The following is a 19,194-nucleotide window of genomic DNA, read 5'->3' on the forward strand; positions in this document are numbered from 1 at the left end:
TCATACAGTTCTTTACCTTTAGAATTGACTAGTCTTGAACCCCAGCGGATATGCTTTGCATTGAAATCTCCAACGGCGGTGAATTTGTTCCCTAAAGTCCTGAAGAACTGAGTAAATTGCTCCTGTGTTATTTTATTTGGCCGGAGGCAGTAAAACGATGATATGACAAGCTTTCCTGACCACATGTGCAGGCATAGCGAGGTCGTTTGAATGAAATACTTATTGGTTACGTCAAGTAACTGGCTTTCGATCCAGGGTGTTTAGCTGCCAAATGATCCACATAATTGATTTTAGCCAACTTTGATTGATTGAAAGACATCACCAACGCTTCCATGTAATTGATTTTTAATTATTAGGGGTTTGTAAGAGCAGTGGAAAAAGTTAAATGAAATTTTACTGCACCTTACTGAAATCATCATAAACTGAAGCAAACACAACTCGAAAGCAATCTCTCACATTTTCCTCTTCGTCTTATTATTATTATATAACTTACAACCCAAACCGATTGATAGCTGAAGGGTATCTATATGTATATTTTTTTTGGTGTCCCGCTCGATTTAGTATACCACTTATCAGAGGGGAAGAGGATGTATTTTCAACGGGATGCTAGAGGATGGGAGGTTACATCCTTCTTAACCATCTTCCTTTTCTTTTTCTTCAGCCTTTGTCTCGTTCACAAGCGGGGTCGGCTCGTCGTGATCGGTTTCGCCATCTTATTCAATCAAATGCCTGATCTGCCACCGTTACTTCGGCCGGCCTTTTGGTCGTTTACCATCGACTTCAATGTTCAGACCAATCCTGGCAAGTGAATTCTCGTTACCACGAATTACGTGACCGTACCATCGAAGCGGCCTCTCTCGTAGTTTTTCCTCATGAAAATAGAAGGTGGAGGTGAAATCTCATTTCTTGTCCTGAAAATAATTCTGTATACCATATGAAGCGTAACAGCTCCCTCAAAGTATATATTGATCCAGATTGATCCAGTTCCAAGTTAAGGAACATTTACAGAAGAACTAGCCAAACGTCATCATCATCAACGGCGCAACAACCGGTATCCGGTCTAGGTCTGCCTTAATAAGATATCCCAGACATCCCGGTTTTGCGCCGAGGTCCACCAATTCGATATCCCTAAAAGCTGTCTGGCGTCCAGACTTACGCCATCACTCCATCTTAGGCAGGGTCTGCTTCGTCTTCTTTTTCTACCATAGATATTGCCCTTATAGACTTTCCGGGCGGGATCATCTTCATTCATACGGATTAAATGACCCGCCCACCGTAACCTATTCAGCCGGATTTTATCCACAACCGGACGGTCATGGAATCGCTCATAGATTTCGTCGTTATGTAGGCTACTGAATCGTCCATCCTCATCTAGGGGGCCAAGAATTCTTCGGAGGATTCTTCTCTCGAACGCGGCGAAGAGTTCGCAATTTTTCTTGCTAAGAACCCAAGTCTCCGAGGAATACATGAGAGCTGGCAAGATCATTGTCTTGTATAGTAAGAGCTTTGACCCTATGGTGAGACGTTTCCAGCGGAACAGATTTTGTAAGCTGAAATAGGCGCTGGTGGCTGACAACAACCGTTTTCTCGTTTGACCAGTGCGATTTGATGTTGTTCGTTCTTTGGTTTTTGGTGCTAACGTTGCGACCACATATTTCGTCTTGCCTTTATTAATGTGCAGCTCAAGATTTCGCGCTGATTGCCCCCTGCTCGATCTGGATGAAGGCAGTTTGTACGCCTCGGGTTGCTCTTGCCATGATGTCGACATCGTCAGCATAGGCCAGTAGTTGGGTGGACTTTAAGATTATCCCGCCTCTTGCATTTACCGCTGATCACTTTTCCAGACCAAGTTCAAGAGGACGCATGATAGTACATTCCCTTGTCTTAGACCGTTGTTGATGTTGAATGGTCTCGAGAGTAATCCTGCTGCTTTTATCTGGCCTCGCACTTTAGTCAGAATCAGCCTAGTCAGCCTTACTAATTTCGTCGGGATATCGAATTCTCTCATGGCCGTTTACAGTTTTACCCTGGCTATGCTATCATAGTCGGCTTTAAAGTCATGAATAGATGGTGCAATTGTTGTCCATATTACAACATCGCTTGCCGCAGAGAGAAAATCTGATCTGTTACTGATTTGGCTGGAATGAAGCCTCTTTAGTATGGGCCAATGATGTTCTGGGCGTATGGGGCTATCCGGCCTAGCAAGATAGCGAAGAATATCTTATAGATGGTACTCAGCAACGTGATACCTCTATAATTGCTGCATTGTGTGATATCTCCCTTTTTATGTATGAGTCAGATAATGCCGTGTTGCCAATCGTCAGGCACTGATTCGGTATCCCATACCTTGAGTAGAAGTTGATGCATCCATATTTAACTAATCCGGCTGTAATTCCATAGGCTCCTGGCGACTTATGATTTTTAAGGCGATGAATTGCACTGACTATTTCTCCTATACTTGGTGGTGGCAGTATTTTTCCGTCGTTTTCAGTTAGCGGGACCTGCAACTCGCCGATATTCTGGTTGTTTAGTAGCTCATCAAAGTACTCAACCCATCGCTCCAATATGCCCATTCTGTCGGAAATCAGATTTCTCTCTTTGTCTCGGCAGGATGAGCATTGAGGTGTATAAGGCTTCATCCTGCTGACTTGTTGGTAAAACTTTCGCGCCTGGTGCGGTTGCTCCCTGTACTTTTCGAGTTCACAGACTTGTTGGTTCTCCCAGGCTTCCTTTTTCCGTCTATGAAGTCGCTTCTCCGCTCGACGGAGTTCGTGATAAGTCTCTACGCGTGCCCGCGTTCTGTGAGAATGCAACATTACTCGGTATAAGGCATTCTTCCGTTCCATTGCTAGCTTACATTCATCGTCAAACCAGCCGTTCCGACTCCTTTTGCGGCTGGGGCCAAGTGTGTTTGTGGCCGTATCCATGATAACGTTCTTCAGGCGATTGTGAAGATCATTTGTTGATGCTTCACCTCCAGGTCCTCTGTTGACTGCGGTTATTGCGGCATCCATTTCCCTCTTATAGGTGTTGCGGAGGGCTGTGTTGTGGATGGCTTCAGTGTTAACTCTCACTTGATTGTCAGAGGGGATTCTAGGTGGTATTGTTATTCGAGCTCGGAGCACCATGCCAACGAGATAGTGATCCGAGTCTATATTGGCTCCCCTATATGTTCTGGCATTCATCAAAGCTGAGAGGTGGCGGCGTTCGATCAACACGTGGTCAATTTGGTTGAAAGTGGTCCCGTCTGGAGAGGCCCACGTATATTTGTGGACCGCTTTCCGCGCAAACCAGGTACTTCCAACAACTGTTTCGTGTGACACTGCTAACTAAATTCGCAGTCCGTTATCATTTGTATTTTGGTGTAAGCTATGGGAGCTAACGTATCGCCTGAATACGGGCTCCCTCCCTACTTGGCTGTTAAAGTCCCCAAGTATGATTTTGATATCATACCTCGGACAGGCTTCGAGGGTTCGTTCTATTGCCTCGTAGAAGGTATCCTTCTCCGACTCTGCAGTCTCCTCTGTAGGGGCGTGAACGTTTATGAGGCTTATATTTCTAAACTTGCCTCGCAAGCGCAGAGTACACAGCCGTTCGCTTATGTTTTCAAAGCCGATAACAGCAGGTTTCATTTTTTGGCTGACTAAGAAACCTACTCCGAGCACATGGTTTACTGGATGACCGCTATAATATATGGTAGAGCGGCTCTTCTCCAGGAAACCGGTCCCTGTCCATAGTATCTATTGTAACGCTGTTATATCTGCCCTATATTTGGACAGGGTATCGGCTAGCTGCTCATCAGCTTTATCTCTGTACAGGGTGCGCACGTTCAATAAGAAAATGCGCAAATGATTGATCCGTTGTCGTTGCCGGGTTCGTCGTTGTAAGATCCATCCTGTCCGAAGCTCCTTTCGTGGCTTCGTAACATTGGTTTTTCGTGTAGGGTTGTCAGCCCTACCAAACCCCCAGCCAGGAGAACCAGTTGGTACAATTTGTCCCGTTTTTATGCGCAGTTGTGAGAATGCTACTAAATAAAGGCGACCCAAAGCCGATCCTTCGACTCCTTATTTCGATCCAACTGTATGCAGCCCCAGTATAAGCATATGAACTGAAAAATACAGCGAATAAAAGGAAGATTGGATCTGCGTATCGCATAACTGTACTCCAAACATGTTGTGCTTACAGAGCAATATCCAATGAAGTAGCTTGCGTGATAGCAGGAATGGTCCCGATTGATTCTAGCTAAAGGAAAACAACGACTTTACGATAGAGCATATCTCACCGGAGAGTCTCCTGAAGGTCGGCGACAGTTCGAATGAACTGTAACTATCGCGGAATGGCAGGAGAAGTGGGACGAGTCAGAAAAAGGCCGCTAGACTCACGGAATCATATGGGATATCCGAAAAAGGATAGAGCGACCCCACGGCGAAGTAAGTTTCGACCTAACTCAATTTTTGAGCAGGCACGGAAGCTATCGAGCATATCTGCATCGATTTGGGCATGATGATTCGCCATATTGCCCAAATATTGGGAGGACGCAGAACACTTTTTTTCATTGCCCCAGATTCGAAGCCCAAAGAACTGCATTAGAAGGGAATATGGACCGAAGTCGAAAAGATGATTACATTCATCGCTAAGAAGCTTACGCAGGAAGAAGTCAGCCGGAAGAATGAACGCGAGAGAAACACGAATGTTAACACGAGCGCAGAATAAATTCTCTCAAATCAGAAGTATTTCTATAGTTATGAAATGCACTACGGATGATTCACTTTGGTTGAATCACTTTGGATGTCCATCACATCTTATGAGAAAGGGAGACCGGCGAAACAATGACAAGGACTCTACTATCGCTTTGAAAGGATGTTATCAACCAGTTTTACTTTACTGTAAAAAAAAGGTTCCGACACGTCTCCCTGAGTCACAATTCACTCCCAAAGTTCAATAATGCATAGATTACACCAGTAAAACCCATCTGCGCCTCAAACGGCAACCCCGCCCGCCCAGCAGACAGCAGTTGCCGCGCCGGCAATACAAATCCAACGTCAGAAAACGCCGTGTCGTTGCCGCGTGGAGAGTGTTCTTGGGACGAGTTCTGCGCCGCCGTTCGTTCATTGCCACTTTGTTTTCTGTTTGTTGTCTCCTCGCCTAGTTTTCCGTCAACAGTGGGAAGGGAACAAGACACAAATTACCGTTCGCATTGTTTGCAAGGCCGTCGTGAAACAATAAACAAAGTGTTTGGTTGTTTGGATGCAAGATCGCGACGTTGGCGAAATTGTGCAGTTTTCCCGGTTGCAGTGTGTGCGTGGAAAGCGCCGCGGAGTGAGAAAAGTGCGTGCGGGAATCCGTCAATTTTGAGTTGAAAAGTACCCGGAGGAAGTGGCCAGTGGTAGAAATGAGTGCCTCCAAGATCGAAGACTACACCACGAAGAACTTCGCCTTCGACGTGGACATGGAGATGGACTTTAAGGAGTCCAAAACGGACATGGGTAAGTTGGCAACTTCTAGCTCTTAAGGGCGTGCGGAATTGCGTCGTTCAGATGACAGGACATTTGCACCCTCGTCAGCTGTGTTGAGCCCGCACTCAATGAATCCGCAACAGAATCGAGGAAGCTGTCTGTGCGTATCACAAAGCGGAGTCATGCTGGTCCATTGTTCGCGAAAGCGGTCGAGCGGGACGACCGCCAGACTCCGGCGCCCCAGCCTCGGATGACTGATTGGGGCGACTTGGTCAGTGGCGCTTTGTTCCTCCGAGCCCCGGAGTTCCCGCGAACCTGCTCCAAGCAGTTTCTATTTTTGGCCATTACTGCGCCATGGAAGTGATTTCTCGAAATCGCCTCGCTGAGATATTAATTCATTACTTTGCGAACGACTTTGATGTTCCCAAGTGTCGAAGGCTCCACTGCCAAGCTGGGCGGTCGTCCCCTTGCGAAAATGGGTGAGCGAGTTTCACTGTTGCCGTGCACCAAATTGCAAAGTTTGTTAGCCTTTCATCCCCCCAGTACGGAGCCCCCTTCGATTTGCTCGCACCTTCGAATTTTATTGATTCGGAATTCGAGTGTGTTAGGCTTTCCACCATTCTGGCATGCCACCGTGCTGGCTCGACTGCCTCACTCACGATTTATGGCCAATTAACTGCAACGGTGGCAGCAATACGTTTCCAATTTCGGTGTGGCTGGCAAATGTTTACAAAGCGCCGCGCAAGGCTCGCACGCGTTCCAACTACATCGCATGCTATCAAGCAATTGAAGTCATTGTGTTGTTGCAAAAGACAAGTATGGAGCGAATTGCCGCCGCTTGGAGTGATAGCGATGAACTGCGACGCTTTCGAGTCAGCCGCTCGGTGTCTGCCAAGTGGAACTACTCAAGCGAAAGGGAATATCGAAGGTCATGCACATTCGTTCGCTAGATAAGCATCTCAGATAGGTGCTAATTAATGTGGAGTAAAGAGCCAACTTCTGGAACTGTTATGGTGTGGCAAGTACGTGTGGAAAGTTACCTAGTTCAGGCGGCAGGTAACCTTTACATTAGTGCACCCTTGCATGTAGGCAAATCTAGCGAGCCCAAACTAATCATCCCCATTTCCTGCGCCAAAAACATGTTCCGAATTACCTCCCACTATCATTTCACTATGTTGGGAAGTTTGTCTCGTACTTTCCCTCCGTGGTGATAGAGTATAGACTTGGGGATTTTGGTCTATACGGAATTGCAGAACAGGCGATTTGTTTTCGATTTATCTACGTAAAGATGAACATAGCCCAGGTTATGATTACTTTAAAAATACATTTAGAACCGCAAAAACCTATATAACTTGCCTCTAAAAAATCTTTATCATCGTCTTCTAGTCCAGGGAGATTATAATGTTGGTGGCGTCGCGATTTGACGATGATAGCTCATAATAAGACGAAAGTAATAATAATCAGTTTTTAGTGTTCGACTTATCAAATTATTTCATATTTCGCTGCTTTCAACGTCTAAGAACATAATTCACCTTGCTCTCTCTTTAATTTACATTTTTTAACATAAGTAAGCATTCATTCGAAGGAGAGGAGTTTGATGGTTAGCAGACTATTATGTATTTAAAAATGAGATGTATTTTTTAAACAACTACCTCCATCATCAGGGATGAAGTAAATCGCAAATCGAGCCTAGGTCTCCAGAGTACATTGCTTCTCCTGACCGAGTCCTCCAATTTTTCTTTTATGGCTGATGATTCCGGTCCTTGGCTTTCCGGAATCTTCGACTTCCCTTTTCTCAGTCGCGTGACCGCGTTTATCCGGCTAGATACCAAGAGCCTGACCGCCTGATAGCATCGCTCCCACCTTGTAACTGGAGATCTCTTTGGGGTCTTCAAGGAATGGTTTAGCTGATGCCCGCAGTCTAACAATGTCAGGGAAATCGCTAAAGAAGTATCTGAGGGTTTTCCCCACCCCTCCGCAGCTTCGGTAATGCGAATTGTATGTATGATCCCCTATCCTATAGTTCATCGTGCAGACTGCCGTAACCTTGTTTGTTGCATTTGGATGCATCTGGGATAAAAAATCTTGTGATCGGGTCTTGTTATAGCCGGGGCAAATCCTCCTTCATTTGGTATAAGCTCTCGCCATTTGAAGTCAGCGGCTGCTAAGTAGTATATGTAGGTTTCGTTTCTGACAGTCGCCAACGGTATGCAGACTGCACCTACCACCTGTTCAGTCCGTTAGCCCGCTCATTCTCTCTATGTTCCTATGACCGAGAACCCAGAAGAAGATGACTTTGAGCGTGCGGCCCTAACTGTTCAGCGTCTTCAGTATAATGTCTTAATGGCGGCTTGACCATAGGTCAGAATGGGTATGTTACGCTTGAGGTTAGGATGATGCTCCAACCATCGACACAAGCTTCCATTATCGCCACTACTTCCGCCTGGAATACATTGGCGAAACCGAGCCAGGCTTTCTATATATTTTTTTAACTAAATTTATTAAAATAAACTCAACCTTTCACCAAGTTGACGAGCAAACCTTTGTGCCGTCTTGCAACACGTCTGTTTGGAAAGCCTGTAGCAGACTGCCTCTTGAAGATCGGCTTGCCTGTGGCGTAATCTGCCGAAAATTCCCAGAGTTCCATAGCTGTTTGATTTGCTGTCCTCAAGGAGCTGTGCTATCGTCGCTGCTGCCGAGTACGCTCATCGCCTCTCTACAAGCTCAAGCTTATGCTGATGACGTGGCTGTGTTTGCTGTTGAATGGGATCTCGGAACAGTGTGTGCAAATATACAACGTACCTTAGGCATGGACTGTCAGTTAGTCAAAATAAAAGCACAATGATATTATTTATAAATAAGAGAAAACTTGAAGGTTTTTGCCTCCCCGAGAGGAAGTGGAATATTTGGGAGTCATCATCATCATCATCATCAACGGCGCAACGAGGTCCACCGATGTGGGAGTTACTCTAGATAAAAGACTTCTTTGAAATTAACATATGGAGGTAAAGTTGAAACGAGCTCTCACAGCCTATTGGTTGTGCAGGCGAACTTTTTCCTCGAAGTGGAGACTCAGGCTTCATGTGGTAATGTGCATATATGTTGCTATCATGAATTATTTGTTTGCTTATGCATCCGTAGTGTGCTGGGTTAAGGTGAACCAACAAATTTTCACTATAAATTAGGCAGTCTGCAAAGAACTGTGTGTCTGGCTATTACCGGTGCCATTGGCACGATATCCGGCGCAGCTCTAAACACATTAGTTAATTTGCAACCCCTGGATATATTTATTCAAAGCACTGCAATGGGAGCAGCTCATAGATTAATTCGTTTAGATGGAGAAATAACGGATTTTGGGGGGAGGGGGCAAAGACCATTGGAAGACTGACATAACTGAAACCAGTTCTTACAATGTCTTCGGATTCTCGGATCTACATCTTCCTACATCTGGTTGGTGGAAGATGCGAAGTTACCTTGAACTGTAGAGAAAACTGGGTAGTCCCAGAAGAATGCGTGGCGGGATACATGGAGGTATTCTACACCGATAGCCCAGAAACAGAATAGGGTTCTGGAGCAGGAGGGAGCAAGAGTCTACCTCTCGAATAAAAACGAGAAGTGTGCTTTTCTTTTGGGACAATATGCAACAAGTTTTCAAGTTGAAGTATATGCGATGTTAAGGGCGAAAAACTGGGTGATCAACTAGTGGTCGAGGGCGTTCAATAGTCTTTTGATTACTCCAAAAATCGTTCAGGAATGTAGAAACTCTATTTCTAGATTCAATACCTGGTCATTGAGATGTAGAGGGATATTAAATCTCGGATGCCTTAGCAGAAGAGGGTTCGATCTTCCCCATGCGGATCGGAACTAGCAATTGAAATATCAATAGCACTGGTAAACGTTGTCCTCATAAACTGGGAACAAGTCTCCCATATTGGCAGGTGGCAAAGACTAAATGCTGCTAGACACACTGAACTTTTCCTGTCAGCACCTAACATGTTTACCGCAACGTTTATCCTGCTGAAAAACAGGAAGATTTGCAGAAGTATTGTAGGTATTTTGACAGGTCATAATTCACTATTTTGTAATATAATCAAAATAGGAAGTGTGCACAAGGATACGTACTCTTGTAATGAAGAAGCGGCAAAGCAGGATATTACCGATAATGAGAAGAAGAGGTATCGATGACGAGATGCAATCCTGGCGGGCTCGACTTTAGACCTCAAATTCCTCTGAGATTTTAATTCCTCCATCATATGTCGCTCTGATCCCAGCAATTAGTTTCTGCAAAATGCTCCTCCCTTCCTCGAAATCGATGAACAGCAAGTGTAAACTACTCTACACTCACGCAGAGAAAATGGTTGCAATGAACAGTTATGTCCGCGGTTTTGCTTCGTTTGAATGAGTTGATGGGAAAGATAATAATTACGTTACCATTTGGATGAGCAGTCCGCGTTCGCATTTTACGACGGGTTGCCTTTGCCGTATCAGCCACAAGAAGTGAAACTTCGCCGAATGATACAGAATTGAGAATTATGTTGAAGTTATCCTTCCACCTCTTCAGTTTCTTATTATCATACATGAAAACCGTATCGTTAATTCCCTCTCCGAAATATTTGACTTTGCTTCCCAGACCAACGCAATGGTGCAATTTCTTTGGTAAGGGCTTCCTCTAGGCTGCACATTCCCTACTTTTCCACGGTAATGGAGTTCAATCTTACCCTACTTTCCTCTGCTCGCAGCGATCAACACAGCTTTCAGTTCCTCAATTTTCTCGGGCGAGTTGTTCAGTGTTTGGGTCGTTTGCCATACAAGGTTTTCCCACTGCTAGATGGTAGCCGGACCGCGGAAACGTGTATTGAATTTGGCGCGGTGGGCTCTGTTTCCCTATGAGTAGACGTAGTAGTGAGATGCACGCGAAGGTAATTGATCATGAGACGATGGTCCCTTTTGAAGCCTGAAGGGATGCTGACACCCTTTTGTTACGCACATTCAGATGACGACTCCTAGATCCACCGCTCATTCCGATATGGTTGATTTCATTGGATGTTCGCTGCCGGTGGGTTGAAACCCATCTGACCCTACCAGGCTTCCTTATCACATCCCAAGATCAGGCTTTCTTATCACATGTTTCAGTAAGATGTCAGAGCCCGCCTTGGCATTCAGATCGGCCATTACTATCACAATGTCACTTGTAAAAATCCCTACCGATATCCTTCTCGCATATTTCAGAACGCAATTAAAAATCATTTTCGATAGTTCAAAGTCATAGCTGTGAGATCAAGCCCAATTTGAGTGACTGTAGAAGTTTCGATAGTAAGAAGATTATGAAATTTGGATGGATTTTGAAACCCCAATTCAAAGGGTAAACATGAAAAACAAATCAGTGATTGGATTTTATATTGTTTGGAACGCAAAGGGGTCATAACGGCATAAAAATCATTTTTGTGCATATTTGCAATCCAAATGACAGATTTTTTTAAGGTGACATTTCTCAGAGGGTAAAATATATATATTTTGAAGTGGATCGATAACGTATGTTAAAAAAATTCTCACCAGTGCTGTGTTGCAGATATATTGTAATGAAAAATCTAACTTATTGTGTTTTAGTTGCCGTGGGGCAAGATGTTGAGCCCAACTATAGCAACGTTGTCGATGTATTACCTATCCTGGGAACTCCGCTGCCAGATTTCCAACCGGGGGAAGTGGAAGATCGGCGATGTGTTGCGTGCGGCTATGACACATTATTCTTGATTAACAGATGAAAGATGGTCGGCGGAATCGGGGCGAGGGTATATTCGAATTCGCATAGTGTGGCGGACTCATACGGCCCTCCAGGATGTCTCAGTGCATTCCAAGCAGAGGCATTGGCAAGCGCAACAAACTCATTCTGATCGATAGTCAAACTGCTATCAAGGTTTTCAACTGAGTGGCGACATTCTCGATCCTGGTGGGAAAAAGTGACACTCCTCTAGATTCACTGTCATAGGAAACTATAGAGGAATGAGCAGGCGAAACGACACGGCCACCCAACCCGAGTATTTTCAGTGCCTTCCCTGCATTATGCGGTTCTCGAGGCGAAAGCTGGTACCAACAGTTTTACTTGCCCAGAACTACTCATTATTACATTATTCAGGAAATATTTTCCAACAACATTGGATCCAGTTGGTTTGTGATCTTCCGGCTAGATATTGGGATTCCATATGTCACAAATTTATTAGACAGTCCCAACGTTTAGGCCACTAGTTTTGGCCTTGCATCGGTTCGGATTTTTTCCCGAAGATATCATCAATGGTGCGCATCCAATACGAATCTTATAGTACGTTTAATAGCGATCATTGTAAGCTACAAATTTGTGGATACCCCTCCAATGAAATTCCCCAGTTTCTGATGGAAAGGGAGCCTGGTTTTGAGGAAATTAATCTGGATCATGCCATGAAGCCATGGGACCAGGTAGTTGAAAGAAAATTGGATTGGAAAATTTATCTTTAATCCGGGCCTCATGCAGGTTTTAGGTGTTAGTAATATTTTGGATATAATACAGGTGTTATGTTTTCTAACTTCGGGGCCCTTCTTTTGGTTGGTAAAAGGTCTTGTCGGGTAATCAATTAAATTCAGGTTCCTGCCTGTGATTATAAAATATCTCCACAATGGACAAGTGACGTTTATGCATAAATGAACTGGGAGTTCTATCAGATATCGTGGTAGCTATCTACTTGCCTCATTGAAAAATGGTTGATACTGCTAGTCCAAAGTAAATTTTATAATTGTAAGAATTTTGATTAAGATTCATTATCAATCGGTTTTGTATATTTAATCAAATTGTTAGCTATCAAAGAGCATATCAAACCTAATATGCAATGCGATGTTTTACTGAACCCTTACGTCTCTTACGCCAACTTTCATACAACAATCACATAGGAATCCTTTTATTGTAAATAAATTTACCCTGTACTCTTCTTTAACTTATCCTGCAACTGCAAGACAACTAAAATCGATTCCTCTTAGTGTTTGAAGAAAGGACAGAGCATTTTCAAGGGTTGGGGTTATGCGCCAGACAGACGACATGAACTTCAAGCAAATAGTTTTCACATTATTATACATACGTAGAAAGACTATTTTTGGCAAACGTGCTATTTATAAATCAATAATCTTCAGACATGATCTGGAACCGGTGACTCCTTAGCTAGAAAAGTTGGCACTAGTTACTTACTATAATAGTTCCTTAGACTTATGTCGAGATTTTATATATCGGAAATTTGATAAGACCACACAAACTTCTGGTGTTATGTATGCTGATGTAGACGGCAATTGCAATGATACCAGCTTCCTTCACAATTTACCCAAATCTATTCTTGGAAAAGTTCTTGCAACTATCAAAGAATCAAATAAATTGTAGCGTAATGCAGAGCCTACTTACCATGTGTGTACTAAAAAATGAAAGAGAGAGAGAAGAGGAAATTATATAAAAAATGCCTGAATTCATTGTTAATATAACAATTCTATCGCTGCAATTCTGAAGAAATGTAATATCTATAAATAACTTCGCATTTCTCTTACGAATGGATCACGTAAACATATCAAATGAGTTGTTTTATTGAAGGTCTTCAGCATTCGAACAAAACAATGGGCTCTGTAGTGTTGATTCATGAAGTATTGCATCCTATTACTGCCAACATGCATTTTCTAAATATAAATGTGACAATCAAATATTTTTGGTAGAACTTTATTCTTTCATTTCTGCTTTGTTTGGAAAGAAAATTTAATCATTTGTTTAGAGTACTAAGCTGCTTCCTATGCTGTTTTTGTTTGTTCATTTGGAAAAAGTAAACATAATGTTTAAATGTCAACAAATATTGCATTGGTCAAAGTTTAAAATAATATAAAAGGGATAACCGCTAATGATGAATACACAATCGAAACTGAACCGCATCATTTTCAACTATCTATTCCATCCTACCCTTCTTTGGAATTCCTTAAATTTTGATACACTTGCTAGTTACCTTCCGAAAGCCTTTTAAATATGCTAAAAGTATTGAATCAATATATTTATGATTTTTAAATTGAGAATTATATGATGATCTATAGATGGGGTTGTTGCGAATGAAATAGGTAGGAAGAAATGGAACAACACTTGTATTATTCTTCCAGATTCCTCAACCTACTTTGCACAAGTGCCGGACAACCTCCCAGAACATATGTGGAATTTTCGTCACACTCCTCAAAGAATCTGTAGTCTTGTAGTTCCTCCAGTTTACCCAGGTGATAATTGTGCCTACAGTGACCAGTGAGTATTTCTATTATGATCCGCAGGCGTTTCTTGATGAGGTTTAGACAGCTTTTCGACCGCTTTAGTTCGTATGTCCCCATGATCACCCTAGACTTTTTCATTCCCGGTAGATTCGCCTAGTACAGTTCTCTCAGCTGTTCTTCGTTCAGCGTCGTAGTCATGATCCGATTTTCGATTCCACAGAAGGACCCTGGTCCGTGTAGTGGCGTCGCTACTCCTTTCTTGGCCATCTCATTCGCTGCCTCATTGCCTTCTAAACCAATGTAGCCTAGAACCATCCAAAGTATTTCGACTTTCTTGAGCGCGCCGAGCATGTTCAGTCTGTTAAGGCATTCCAGTTTAGAATTCATCTGGTTGGGTCTAGCTTCCTCCAAATTACAATTTTCAGTTTTCAATGTAATTTGTAGCTTTGTACTGATGAAAAGGGTAAGTTACTCCCGAAATATATATTACTATTGAAAACTAAAAGTTGTAGTTTGAGGAAGCTATCTCTTGTCTATCAATTTTAGGCTAGACTACAAATAGCAGGCAAAAATCCAATCTCTTAGAAATGAGTCTAAATAGCTGCCAGCATTTCGGGGTACCGCCTAGGTAAAATCAATCCTTTTTCAATTTAGGCAGCTCCTTTCCTCGCTGACACTCGAGGATACTCTGAACATCGCCTTGCTTGCCAGCATCTGTAGTTGAAGGTAGTTCCTGTGCGATTTCCAAATATTTGACCTCTGTTACCCGTTTTACTTGTCATGTAATCTAATGGCTCTCAGGGGATCAAGCTTACACTTCCTAGTGAATGGTACCTTATTGGCTTTGGCTGGATTGATGCCCAACCCCGCCTTCCTGCACTAGGTGCTAGTAATTCATAGTCCAGTTTTGATTCTGACAGATAGGGTATCGTCATATTTCCCTCTACAGATTAAAATAATGTCGTCGACGTAAGCCTGGAGCTACATTCCACTGTTTGTTAGCGTCCCTAGAAGTTCGTCAACTACCCCCTGTGGAAAGTCCTCGAGTAGTGTTCATGACAATAGGGGTTGTATCTGTATATCTGTATCAATAGGGTTTGTATTTGTGTCTAATATCCTGCCCATTCAGAACGCAATGGTATTTTTCACTCTTTTGAGCAGCAGAGCATCTTGTATCTCTGTGTGTGATGTATTCTGGAATGCTCCTTCGATGTCCAAAAACTAAATGGTGCTATTTCTATAGTTTCTGTCATATGGTGGCCAGTAGTACATCCGTCAGTTGACATAGAGCAGTTTTGGTTGATATTCATGCTCAGTAAGCGCGTTGACATGACGGTAAGAGATTATCGATTAGGTCGTTAGTGCTAATATAGTAATTATTTGAGTACCCGCTTTTGGATTTTTTATCTCCGCCATGAGGTAGGATTCCGGGAAATAAGTTCTAAAAGGCAAATATATTTCGTCCTTCTCATTCTTGGTCAATTTTCCTTCTTCAAACCGACAGAAGATATTGATCTGTCTTTGACTACGGCTTTGTATGACCTGTATGCTTCTGTTTTCTGATCTCGTCACAGAATTCCCTAAAACGGTTTGGTTTTGCTTCTCTGATCTCATTCCATGTGTTCCACCACGGTACATCCATTGATGTTATGATTGTTTTAGTCGGACAACTGGGTTCAAAAATCTGAATAAAAGGGAAGGATCGCACAATAATTTGAAGCGAAGCGACGTGAAATTGGGAATAATAACATAATGAAGGCTCGTTCCCGCACTTGGAGCCGAAAAATCCAAAGACCTGCAGTCGCAATCACAGAAAGGAAATCTATGTAGAGGAACTGTCCCCTGCGAATCAACCTGAAAAAGAAATTGATTACCAACGGTTGTTGCTAAAACGCTTTAGAAGCAGTCCAACTAACTTCGCCCGCGCAATTTACGTACTAGACTTAACAGGGAAATTGATTTCATCTTCGGATAGTGATATATATAGTTGCCATTCATCCTTTGATGGGGTACAGCGCATCAAACACACGTTCACTGTTGGCTGAAAGACGTCCTAATTTGCCCAGGACTTTTCGAGCCGCCCGCACTCTTCTACTCTTCTGCGCCAAATTCTCTTTGGGCGAGCGACTCGTCGGTCATCTAGGGAGAGTGGGCTCCACGGCATGACGTAAACCAGTAATGAAATTGTCGCCCTCCACCCTTTATGCGTGACCTATACACTACCACTTCCGCCTTTCGATCAGGAATGTGTGTCGGCCAAGTTCCTCGTTTGAAATATAATAGTATCAAGCCTGCGTACTCCGATAAAGTGGATCTAGCTTTGCTGATGCGTCCTGTGACATCTAGTTCAGCGTCGGCAGAAATCAAGCTTCTTAGATATACAAAAGTGACAGATTGAAAACCTTAGTTTTGTTAATCTTTATCTTCAGTTCGACGGTACTTGCCTCTATTTCCAAATCCAGAGCCATTTGGCCAAGGTCCATGACTTGGGGAGAGAACAAACAGATGCCATTGTCCATGGAATTCCTCCATGTCTTCTGGACAAAGCAGCATGAAGAACGTCTCTGATTACAAGAAGAAATATTATCAGTGACAAGATCCAACCTTGGTGGATTCCGCTTTGGACCTCAAGTACCTCTGAGTTTTCACCTTGACGTAGCACGTGCGCCATCGCCATCGCATATCGCCCTGATAATAGCTGTTAGTTTCTCCAGAATGCTTTCCTGCACATCAGATACACTCTGTGTTCAAGTTATCGAAAGCTTTCTGGAAATCGATGAAGTGAAGTGAAAATCTAAACTCAGCACTGTTCCGATATGATTCGTAGGAGGTTGAATTGATCAATGCAGGAGGATCCAGAACGGAAACCAACCTGCTTTCTGTCGACCAAGCTTTTTTATTTCGGGATAGTATTCTAACATCTTATATGATAAACAAGAAAAACAGAAAGCCTTTCACTGCCGCCTGCGCTAACGCTTAGAATTAGCTAATAATATAATTGACATGGATAAGTGTAGTGAAACGGTGACTTGGTGAAGGAAGTTAATGCATAGCAAAAGGACTTAAGGGGGTCATGCCATGTGAAGCCCGTTTTTTTGCCTTTTTTTGAAAAATTATTTTGAAGGACTGGATAAATATAGAAACGTGATTTTTTCACCATATGTTTATTGACATCTCTAGTATATGTGATAAATTTTTCAGCTTGATTTCGTAGCTAATTTTCGGAATAGGTGTTAATTTATGCACCCATCTCCAAAAAGAGGTGTTTTTCTGCTGCCACGCTGGAGGGCGCTGTGTTCATCTGAGGGAAAAAAACTAAACGGCATTTTAATGTGGACAATATTCTATGGTCCGCAAACTAGGATAATTAGAAAATATTAAAAGGTAAATTTTTGGTGGGCTTTGAAACTTAATTTTTTGGATTTTGGTGTTTTTTTACGGTTTTTTTATGAATAAAACAAAAACTACCCGTCCGATTGCAATTATCCTAGTTTGCGGACCGTAAAAATATGTACTAAAGAAGCCGTGAAAATTTCAAAGAATTTGGTTGGATAGATTTTGAGCTATGGTGGCAGCCGATTTTCAAGATGCAGTTTCGAGAAAAACGCATTTGAAAATTTAAATGTGATTATCAACAGTAAAATTTTAGCTCACCATTAATCTGCTATACCTGGTCCATAGAGAGCACCCTCCGTTTCTTCAAAAAAGTCTTGTAAGGCCGATAGTTGCTCTCTGGTGTCAATTGTGGCTCTTTTAGCGAGGTCAGTCGATCGTCGTTCGGACCGCCAAATTCGCGCTTCATTACGGCGGTCGGCATAAACCTGACATATGTGACCAACTTGACATCACATTGTCACTAGGATTTGAGAATACCATTGAAACCTTCATTGAAAATAATTACAGCCAGAAAAGTGGCTATTTCTACTACCTTGGCCCCAGAATGAAGGTGTTTAGGAGCGAAAGTTCAGATCAATGCATTTAACGACTCATTGTTATTCTGGGTCTCTGCTCCTAAACATCTGATCAAATCTTCGTAGATTGGTTTGATAACTGTTTGAACTTCTTTAGTCGAAGGTGCCTTCTCGTGGTGGAAACTATTCAGTTCTCCTTTAGCTTGCGCTTTGCGCCATTTGCACCAACTGTCCTCGCCTGCTCGACAGTTTTGATGCTGAGAATTTTCGTCTGTAGAACATTTATGAAAGAAAGTTGCCCAAATTTCTTGCTTCATTCCTTCTATCGAATTTGCGTGTCGACGAATAGTTAGCCCAGAAAATGTAGTGAGGTCCTTATCAGTAAGTTTTGCAGCCCCTTTTCCACCAATGCCTTTGTGATTCTTCTTTGCATTTCTAAGCCGCGTTCCCATTCTTTTCTCGACATATCCTACGTACTCCTTTTTTACTACAACATATATTTTAATATTTGCAGAAATTTGCAGAAATACCGGAGAAAACTCCAGCAAAAGCCAATATACAATATACAAAACTTGTCGCAATTGGAACATCCACGTTCATGCTTGCTAAAAGTTTCTTTGCTGATGTTGATGCGAAGTCCTTTTTCTTCTCTGATAACTATTGATTCCCATGAAATACTCGTTTTTTAGTGCGAGCATGACGGTGAACGTTAAAGCGATCTCCCTTCGTACTATCCATTTAAAAAATCACTGAACACACAAACAGCACAATACTTACCTGTTTAACCCTGTAATTTCTGAAGGACTCGGAATATCGGAAAATCCCTTTGCCCACATATTCTCCACTATATATAGATACAATTCATGCAAAAAAAAATCGATTTCTCCAACCCGACACACGGGATGACCCCCTTAAATAAAATGTATCATCGTGTTCTATATCTTCTTTAGATGCGGGATGGGTACCGTTCCGCTCGTTACCACAAATTAGCCGCCTTTCTTTTCGAGGATTTCTATGTTAGAGGGCGGCGTTAATACTATTTCTTTCTTCAACAGAACCTCCTCGCACCAACTCTATGCTTCCTATTTTCACCTACTAAAACTTTTCGCTACTAGTTTTTCTTCGTTTAACAATTTGCTTCCTCTTTCCTATGCAGCGCCATTTCCTTCTGATCCCCCAACTCCTGTCAACCCGTTGGGAAGTGTCGTCCCCACGAACTTGAGGAGGGTAGTCAGACGCTCTGTCTGTCATGGGACTTATCTAAAGTAGTCCTTGCCACGAGGCCTCACCACCATGGGAACCAGGATTGGCCCTCTGAGATTATATTCTCCAGGGGAATTATTGGGGAATGTGTTCTCGGCCCGGTTATTTGCGAATAACCTCCTTGTGAGAGTTTCATGGTGGTTCTGCCTATATCGCGGTCGGAGTACAACTCCGGCGCCCTATACCTTAGCAGAGGTAATAGATGGGCCTCGCATCCACTGGTGTGAATGCTGAGTCGCCGCTCAGTATAAACCAGTAAGCTGTGTCAGTCACGGTGATTGATCTCCAAGTCAATTCGTATCCGAAGAGGACAT

General features: G+C 42.9%; 1 protein-coding gene across 1 annotated transcript in view; it reads left to right on the forward strand.

The window, feature by feature from the left end:
• The first annotated feature begins 5,039 nt into the window (after positions 1-5,039).
• Positions 5,040-19,194, forward strand: part of LOC119657128 (AMP deaminase 2) — a 74,922-nt gene continuing 60,767 nt past the window's right edge. Inside the window, exon 1 of the mRNA XM_038063895.1 lies at positions 5,040-5,486. Within this exon, the coding sequence (XP_037919823.1) occupies positions 5,393-5,486 (94 nt within the window). The 5' untranslated portion in view covers positions 5,040-5,392. The remainder of the gene's footprint in view (positions 5,487-19,194) is intronic.

Source organism: Hermetia illucens, chromosome 5, assembly GCF_905115235.1.
Source record: "Hermetia illucens chromosome 5, iHerIll2.2.curated.20191125, whole genome shotgun sequence".
Taxonomy (NCBI): domain Eukaryota; kingdom Metazoa; phylum Arthropoda; class Insecta; order Diptera; family Stratiomyidae; genus Hermetia; species Hermetia illucens.